Genomic DNA, 9,451 nt, shown 5'->3' on the forward strand with positions numbered 1-9,451 from the left:
ACGAGAGCGGAGAAACCGAACAAGCAAGTTTACACACAGTTGTAATGTTGATGAGGTCATGGTCTTGAGGATCAGCAGATCTGATGAGTTCACATGAACCAGAATGCTAATGTCCTGTTAGGAATGCTAAACTACATCTGTACAATATTAGGGGACGAAAAGTGAAATACTCCTGAAATAAACACTTCCTTAGATTTTTACTTTTACTTTTAGTTTACTTTTGGTCAGTGGGAACGTCGATGAAGTTTGAATTGTTGTGTACATCACATGAAAACCATTTAATAGCAACATCATTGTATAATATTTGATGTTAATGTGCCATCTTCCAGCCAGAAATAAAGAACAACGATACAAAACTCTTACACAGTGTTCTGTGGTTGTACAAACAGTATATAAGTAAATACAGTCTCGTGAGGATCAGAAGGAAACTTATTCATGACATGAGTTATGGAACAATTCAATCTGTTATTAATGGTGAAAACAAACACGCTCTGGTGTCAAACAGTGATGTGTGAGTCTGTCAGTCCAGGTTTCGGTTTGGGTGTAAATCAGATTTTATGTCTGTGTATTTATTTTAGTGGGTTGTGTGCCGGTGGTAGAAAAACCAGTTCTCCACTCTCAGTGGGACGGGAACAGACAAGTTGATAAACTGGTTGAACCGAGCAGACGCATGAAAAACAAACTGCAAATTACATGAAGCATATAATCCTGCTGGTGGCTCTTCTCACATCTGAGACATAAAGAAATAACACAGACATTCAACGCATTGGACGATTCACATCATGATTAATATCCATCACATAATCAATTCTATAACAAAACTTTAACTTTATCTTCTGAGCAGGCCTCCTGACTTATTTCTGAGTTTTCCATTTAACCAAAAATGTGAACTTACAATTTCATAATTATGATACAGGTAATGATAAATAAAAAGACCAGTGTAAATAAGATTAAATAGAAACATAAGAAGAGGTGCTTAGTGCCAGTCTGTCTGGTTTCACCTGAATTCTCCATAATAATTACTATAATAATTAATCCATAATTTGACTCTGTCTCTCAATTGCAATATATTGGAGGCTTGTGGCCTTAACCAGGAGAATGTAATGGGGTAACTCCGATCTCTGTCTATCTGGTCTTCAGGGGATAAACCCAGTATGTATGTGTTTGGATCTAAATCAAAATCTACACCCAAAACTTTTTTTCCAGTCTCTTTTTGAACACATTTAAGATTTTTTGGCTAATTCCAGAATATATGAGTAAAATCTGTAACCATCCCTGCAACACATAATTCAGATATATTACTCTAGTCATTATTATATATATTATTTTTACCATAATAGTGAGTGCATATTGTTTTCAATAAATAGCTGGTCACAGTCTAAGGAGTCAAATTCTTAAAAAATCTTGAGAAAAAAAATACTTGGCACGTTGCCTTGGAGACCAGTTGCGCTCCAGACAAACTTCTACTACTTTTTTAAATTGAAAATGTCCACTATTTGTTTGCTTTTTGTTGGATTTCATTATGTTTGCAGAGGCCTCTGCAGACACATCACCTCTCTTCTCTTGTGTTTGTTTGGCGCAGCAGCAGAGAACAACCTGGTTTTAATTTTCCCACAGATCCGCCGGTGAGAGGAGTGGTCCCCAGCACCCAGCGCTTTGGCACAGTGACTATGTTGGCACGGGGCCCAAGCCGAACACCCCCCCCCCCCCACCCCTTTTCCCAGGGCCCTGGGAGTGTAATACATTACTTACAAAATCCCACTTCCCATTCCTCTCAGACTTTCACACCCCTGTTACCCCCCACTCCCCCCTCCCAATGGCTGGCATGCCCCCTGAAAAGGGGATTGGGGTGACATGCCTATGACCCTCTCCATCTCCTCTACTTTTCCCATCATTCCCATGACTACCTCTGCTTTCGACCCAACTTTGACTCAAAGTTTCTGACACTTTACACCAAACTTTTTAAATAATGCCACATCTAAAAGTACTTTCTATTTTTAAAGTTATATCAGCTGTTGGCCGTAGCCTGAAACCATGCAACCAAAACACGCTATTAAAAAAAAAAACAGACCCTTTCACTGTTAAAGGGATTTTAAGGGAATAGTTGCCCATTCACACAAACACTGAAGGTTATAAATATGAACCCTCCCTCTGTAAAAAGCCTGGCTTGCTGTGCGCCGCAGTTCTCAGCCCGGCATTGATGGGGAGAGCATTCACAGGCGTGTACGTGTCTGGGTAACATGTAATGACATTATTCTCACCAGGGTGACCCCTCGCTGTCACCGCTCTTTCTTCTCCCGAGCTCGTGAAATTGACATAAGCTTTACAAACATTCCAGGCATTTTTTTCTCAAGGCCGGCTTTCTTTGGGGGCCTTTCATGGAGAAAAGCAGCAGAATGAGCAGCACCACCTAGTGATGGTGTGTGAATGCAGCAGGGAGTCACACACCATGTTTAAACACTTAAAACAGGTTATCCAGATGGATTTATATGGAAACAGAATTTGTGAAACTGCTTTTGATTTATGTGATATCAGGGGAATAAATGTTTAAAGCTACAGATGACGTAAGTGTGAGATTTATAACATAAAACTGTGCAATCTGAATTATCTGAAGATGGGATTTCCAGTTTCCTTAGTGGAGAGAAGAATTGGCACTCTGGGATCGTCCTCCCTCCTGTTTCCCATGTAGTCTGCGGAGATGTGTGATCTCCTCTTTATACCTGCAGGTTGCATCAATGTTCAGTACAACGCTCTTATGAATTAAAACATTACATGACTTACATGTTAAAGGGATAGTTCACCGAAAAAGGAAACTTCACTCATTATCTACTCACCACTATGCCGATGGAGGAGTGGAAACTGGTTCACCCCTGAAACTACTAAAGCGTTTTGTGGACTCGAACCCTTCTCCCCCCCCCCTCCATTGGCACAGTGGTGAGTAGATAATGAGTGAATTAAAAATTTTTCGTGAACTTTCCCTATCAGTGACCTCCTGACCTGCCCAGGTGGTTGTCGACGTAGTCCTGCAACTCGGACACCTGCGCCTCTGCAACTGTCGCCCTGGTGATGAGAAGAGCTCGCTCCTTCTCAAAGCTCACCTGTCAGAGAGAAAAGCTTCAAATCACCTTTATCATAAAAAAGATTGTAAGAGTTTCTTTACTTTACAAACTCTGATATCAGAAATTGAAATGGCAGAGAGGTTTGTTTACCAGCGTAGAGTCTGTGATCTCCTTCAGCTGTGTCCTTACGTCCATCCCGGGTTCCTCACATGTCTGCTCCACTTTCACCGGCCTGATAAAGTTACACATTTCATATTTTTTTGTAATGACACACCCCACAGCTGATCTTTTTATTTTTGTCATATGATAAAATTAAAAAATTGAAACTCACTCCAGACAGCGTGAATTCTGAGCAGGCATCTTTAGGGCAGCCACCTGGAAACAGTATAGTCAGAGTGAATCATCACAAACACAGAAATGTTAAAGTCAATGAAAACTAATAAACAGAATCTGTACCAATCAATATTTGTCTTGCCCGAGAACCTTCTCTGCAATTTGTTTTATGTATATTGAATTGAATTTGATTTTCTGCTTTGCGTTATAATGAGCTCTACTAAATTAAATTTTATTTAAATGATTTTTTTCTCTCTCTTTCTTACTTTATACTTTTATATATATTTGTTATAACATTGCTCTGCTGTCCTGTCCTCTTGTCCAACACAGTTCCTTGTACCGTTGACCTTGCGTTAACTGAAAATGAAACTTCTTTAAAAGCAAATGTAAAATAAAGTGAATATTTAACATCAACAAATATTACATCCATTGATGCTGTTACACGATCTGAAATCCACCTCTGTAACAATAATCCCTTGTTTCTGTATGACATTTCCCCACTCGCTCTTTGCCTTTATAAGAGGACACAAAGAAGAATCCCCACAGACCCAAAACAAACATTCACAGGACAAAACAAAAGCACATCGATCCACTTCAAAGCAGCCATCTTTCTTTCCTCTCTACCTGCTCCAGGGCCGCCTGCAGCTGAGCCTCCAGCCTCGCCTTGTCCTGACGGACATGCTGCAGCTCGCTCTCGGTTTCCTCCCTCAGCTCAGTGAGCTCCAGGCTGAAAGTGGCCTCTGGAAGTCCGGGGTCAAGTCCGCACTCTGGTTTGGCCAACACCTGCTCCCTCTGAACCCTAAAAGCAAAATCTACAGAGTCAGGTGATGTTCTGTGTTTTCTAGCGTCAACAAATCCCATAAAAATACAGAAACCAATGATAAATGGATCCTCCTATAAGTTTTTACCGATGTAACTGACACTAATTCGTTACTAATTGTTGACAAACAAACAGACTGCGTGTTACCTGTATGCGATGAGCAGTGCATGATGGGTCTTAGTGATCTTCTGCAGCCTCTTCTTGTAGGAGCGAGCAGCAGAAGCCAGCTGCTCCTCTCTGGCCCTGTAGGAGGAGCGCACATCCTGCAGCAGGTTTTCCACAAACACCCTCATCTTAGGTCCCTCTGGGGGAGGTTTTCCTTCTCCGAGTCCATCAATGTAGTCCTGGATTCAAGACGAGTGATACAGTAAGATGACAGACTTGTCCTGGGACTTGTCATGTCGCCATGTTGTGTTCACTGCTCACCGCCAAGTCCTGCACGTAGCACACCAGCCGTGATCGGAATTCCTCGTTCAGCTCTTTCACCTGAAGCTGCAGCTTTGAGTTTTCTTCTTCTGCCTCCTTCGCTTGGCTCTGAGAGCACATCAGGGCCTGGGGGGGGGGGTTATACAGACATTTCAATTTGAACACATTTACACTGTTTTAACCTCCTTTTGAAATTTGTATTAAGAGTCATTTAGAAGCTGAAAGTTGAACAGTGTCTACAGACAGCAACATTATGACTGTTTACCTGATTACAATGTTTACATGAGTTGCTAATATTCCATTCGTCTTCCTGTTTACATGTCACAGAGCATAGTCTGATTATGACGTCAAGCTTAGTAACTATGATAGGATAATAGTGATTAAAACATGTACGTGTCTATATAATGTGACAAAGGTCACGATACTTTAAATTTTATTCTTGCTTATTCGGAGTATGACCTGTGGGTTCAGGAGATTTTCAGTGATTTACCATATGAAAGGATAAGTGAAGTAATTTTCCTGCATCATTTACCATCGGGATCCAGATATTCAGGATTGAAAGGCCAGTATGTGTTTGAATGGAAGCAAACTATGCCTATAGTGCCACAAGAAACTTTTATTTAAAATACTATAAACCACCTTTACTTTCCACTATTGAGTTAGAAGAAAATATACTTGTAATATGTAATTGATGGATTTATTCACGCATAAATATATCCTTTTTTTTTGGGGGGGGGGGGGGGTATTTTTTGGGTGATATAATAATATAATCATTATATTTATAAAGCACTTCTCAAAAAAAAGTTACAAAGTGCTTCACAAATAAAAGACCCACAAGTAAAAATAAATAAAAATCACATTAGAACAAATAAAAATACAGTTGTAAAAGAATAAATATGAGAATAAATACACTCAAATTCAAGCAGGAACCTATTAGAAAAATAAGAACTAGAATTAGATCAAATCAGAGAATGCAATACGATAAAAGTATACTTACAATAATTATAATTTTACACTGTTTTGGGTGGGAGAGGTCTGACTGAGCAATAACTGTCATGACCTGTGAACTCTGAAAATAATCTTGGAATAAAAATATCTTGGAAAAAAGAAAATGCTGTTCATATGGCAGTGATTTATTCAGACTCAGATTCAAAGTGAGTGATAGTATCTGCAGCAGCTTTACCAGCGTCCTGTCAGTCAGAATCTGGGAGCGTTCATGCTCACCGCGTTCTGCTCAGACAGTTTCACCCGGCTGTCACGGATCACCCCCCTGCTCTCCTGGTGCTCTTTGCTCACGGCCGCCCTGATGACCAGACACAGGCGTGACCACAAGAGAGCGGCGACCGATGCCACAGACGACCACATCACAGGAGGGAGCACAGAGAGACCACATCACACACAGGGAATCAAACCACAGCTCAAAACAAAAAAATCAAAGAGGGGACCACAGAGCAGAGGCATGTGGGACAACCTCATCCCAACATGGGTTTGGCTGTTTGATGACTGGAAACATGAAAGATGAGGATGTTTCCTTTTAATTAAGCTTGTGCACGAGTAAATGACAAACATTGGTGGGTCCTCACAGTTTGTCCTCCAGGTTCCTCTGCTGCTCCATGTAGCCGTCCCTCAGCTTCTCCAGCATGTCTTTCATTTCATCCTGGTTTCCAAGAAGCTACGTGACAACAGAGAAATAACAGGGAGATGAAGTTACTGAGACTGCGGTTAGGTACTGATCCGTGTAAAACATGTGGAGCTGGTCACGGCTGACCAAAACGAATCAAAGTGACTTTTATACTGAAATACTCACAGTTTCTTTCATAGTTTTTTGTTCCTTGTCCAACGCTGCCAAATCCTCAGTCTGTTATGAAAATGACATAGAATTGGAGATTTGACATAAAAAAGCATAAAACACTTTTGCACTGTTAATCCCGAAATGTGTCAAAGCTAAAAGAGCTCCTCATAATAAAACAGACCTCTTCATAATAAAAGCCCAAATTCATGTAGCTGCCCTTTAAATCAATCAATCAAATTTTATTTGTATGTACGATATTCACAAATCACAATTTGTCTCATAGTTCTTAACAAGGTGCAACATCCTCTTTCCTTAACCCTCAACAAGAGTGAGGAAAAACTACCAAAATAAAACCTTATTAACAGGAGAAGAAAAACGTAGAAACCTCAGAGACACACATGTGAGGATCCCTCTCCCAGGACGGACAGAAGTGCAATAGATGCAACATCTAACTGAATGCATCAACAAAATCACAATATTTATAACATTGATTAAAAGAAACTGTTTGTAACATAATGGAAAAGTGCGTCACTGTTTAAAGTATTTGTACATAAGAAAATGTCTGATAGAGCTGAAGGGAGCAGCGATGACAAAATGAAATGGAGTTATTGTCGGTAATGGTAGAATATGTGAAGCCTAGTGAGAGAGATCCCACCTGAACTGTCGGACACCATCATTTCAACCAGTCCACTGTCTCACCTTGACTCTGTTCTGTGACATGCGGCTGATCAAGGCCCGCACCCTGTCCAGCTCTCCATGGAGCCCCTGCGTGCTGGTCTGGACATTTCGCTGCTGCTCCTCCATTTGCCTGCGGAGGGCGTCCTGGGCCTGGGCCAGTGCCAGCAGCTCCGCACTCAGCTCCTCGCCCTGGGTCAGCTCTTTGTCGTGGGCCTGGGCCAGAACCTGGTAGCTCTTCCTCAGAGCGGCGAAGTCCTCCGTCAGGTCTCGGCCGCTTCTCTCTCCGGCCGTCAGACGAGCCTCGGCCGACTGAAGTCCCCTGGACAGTTTGTCTCGCTGCAGCTCCAGCTCTGTTATCACACTGTTTTGGTTCAATATCTAAAGGCGGCAAAGAAAGAGCAGCAGAGGCGTTAACCATAGACTGTATCAAAGATGGCTGACATTACGACTCCCCAAAAGTGAAGCCAAAGTGTCTCAATCGCCCCCTGGAGGCTGACTGCAGTATAGGTATTAAACAATCAAATGAAATGAAAATAAAGATGGTTTCTGTCATTTTAGGTACGTCTTCACGCTGAAGTGTTAATTCTTCTGATTAATTTGGTTTTAATTAGTTAGTTGATGCTGTATAAACAGGGTGAAACATCATGATTGACAGCTGAGACTGAATCGCGATCGGTCGATGTGTCTTCTCTCAGTTTACCCACTTTTTGAATTCATTTCTACACTTTAAACCAACTCTCACCTTGTTTTTCAGCTCAAACGTCTCCTCCTCAAATCGCTCTCTCATCCTGTTGGTCTGAATCTTTTCCTCCACCAGCTCCTTGGATATCTGAAAGAACGAGACGAGGGAAGACAGATCCCTCCGGTGCTTTACCGAACATTGAAGGTTTAGTTAAGGCAGAACATACAGTTCGTATTCTCTACCTTCAGTTTCTCCTCTTCACTCCGGACCAGCCTGCAGGACAGGTCTGTGTTGGAGCCAGCCAGGTGGCCCAGTCTGCTCTCCAGGTAGCCCACTTTGGCAAAGAGGCGTTCATTTTTCTCACGTAGCGGGAACTGAAAGGAGGTGAAGTGATAATGGTGCATTTCCCCTTTAAAAATCATTGCCCATCTTAATTTACAGTTTACTTTAAGCCACCTATTAAGCATGTCTAAGCAGGATATGAAATGATAAATAGGATATTTTAACTATTTAATTAATTTAAATATTGAGCTGTTTATCTAATTTTTAATGTAGAGTATTTGCAAACAAAAATAATTTCATATTAAGACATATTATATTATTGTAGGTGTGTTTAAGTACTGTGTCATTTATAACATGTTTATATCCTGCTTATAAACGCTAAAGTGTTCGCATTACTTCACTAACAAAATATGTGGCCAGAATTTCAGAAGTAAAAAGTGCACATCACGAAGACGACATATTTAACTCACATTTTCTTCCGTCAGAACTTGAAGTCTCTCTTGAAGTTCTTTTGAATTAGGCTGCTGGTCCTGAGTGTCCATATTTATTCAGTGTGTGCTGCCGGTGGCCCTCACTGTATCCACCAACAGTGTGTTGCCATGGTTTCAAAAACACAAACAAAGCTGGTCTGCCTTCGTACTTCATTTCATACCAAACATTACAGTTTATTTATTGAAACACAAAATGCTACATTACAAACCACCAGCTTCACACTACACTAATCCTGTCGAGGACTCAAAATGTTGACAGTTAGAAACTTAGTTTACACTGTTGTCTTCCGCTGTATCACAACAATACCGAGTGTGTAGGAAACTCTGAATGCTGTGATAGAGTTTAGATGTGATTTTTCCATCTATTTTTCCATCTATTTTTCCAAGCTGATAAAAAAAAAACAAGGCCCATCATCAGCTTTGCTTGTGTAAAATGAATTAAATGAACAGAGGCCACTTTGACATGAAATATTAGGTCAAAACAGATGTTATTACACTAAAGGTTTCACAGACTCAGTGAATGTTAATAGTAACACCTATGTTCATCTACTAAAAAGGCCTATAGCGCCCCCTTGCTGCCACAGTTTGTGCAACTACTGCACTTTTGGCATTATGATGTCAAAGTTAACTTTTTTGGGGTGTGTCTAGGGAATGTTGCATGAAAAAGACCTCTAGCGCCCTCTTGTTTCCACAGTTGGGGCAACTTCAGGCCATGGACACCCTACACGAGAGAAAATATTACGGGACCCCCCTTTGTCCCAAGGCTATTTTTTTTTTTACTTCTACTTAGGTATGTCAGTAGACATCATATTATTTTTTACATCTCTCTCGCTTATTCTGCAGGTATCTCACTACTCAACAACTACACAACATCATTAACAGTATAAT

General features: G+C 40.9%; 1 protein-coding gene across 1 annotated transcript; it reads right to left on the bottom strand.

The window, feature by feature from the left end:
- Positions 1 to 1,477: 1,477 nt before the first annotated feature.
- On the bottom strand, positions 1,478 to 8,663 carry ccdc78 (coiled-coil domain containing 78). The gene is made up of 14 exons (XM_034570094.1): positions 8,543 to 8,663; positions 8,033 to 8,164; positions 7,851 to 7,937; positions 7,130 to 7,486; positions 6,446 to 6,496; positions 6,222 to 6,310; positions 5,863 to 5,941; positions 4,639 to 4,764; positions 4,360 to 4,556; positions 4,017 to 4,191; positions 3,391 to 3,434; positions 3,210 to 3,291; positions 2,998 to 3,098; positions 1,478 to 2,720 (listed from the first exon to the last, which is right to left on the bottom strand). The coding sequence occupies exons 1-14, from the start codon at positions 8,612 to 8,614 to the stop codon at positions 2,633 to 2,635; spliced, it is 1,680 nt and encodes a 559-aa protein (XP_034425985.1). The 5' UTR covers positions 8,615 to 8,663; the 3' UTR covers positions 1,478 to 2,632.
- Between the last annotated feature and the right edge of the window lie 788 nt (positions 8,664 to 9,451).

Source organism: Hippoglossus hippoglossus, chromosome 19 (assembly GCF_009819705.1).
Source record: "Hippoglossus hippoglossus isolate fHipHip1 chromosome 19, fHipHip1.pri, whole genome shotgun sequence".
NCBI lineage: Eukaryota > Metazoa > Chordata > Actinopteri > Pleuronectiformes > Pleuronectidae > Hippoglossus > Hippoglossus hippoglossus.

Coding starts and splice junctions, on each gene's coding strand:
- ccdc78 (XM_034570094.1), bottom strand. CDS start 8,614: ATGGACACTCAGGACCAGCAGCCTAATTCAAAAGAACTTCAAGAGAGA. Junction 5,942..6,221: donor AGGAACCTGGAGGACAAACT/GTGAGGACCCAC, acceptor TCTGGTCATCAG/GGCGGCCGTGAGCAAAGAGC. Junction 3,435..4,016: donor TGCAGGCGGCCCTGGAGCAG/GTAGAGAGGAAA, acceptor TACTGTTTCCAG/GTGGCTGCCCTAAAGATGCC.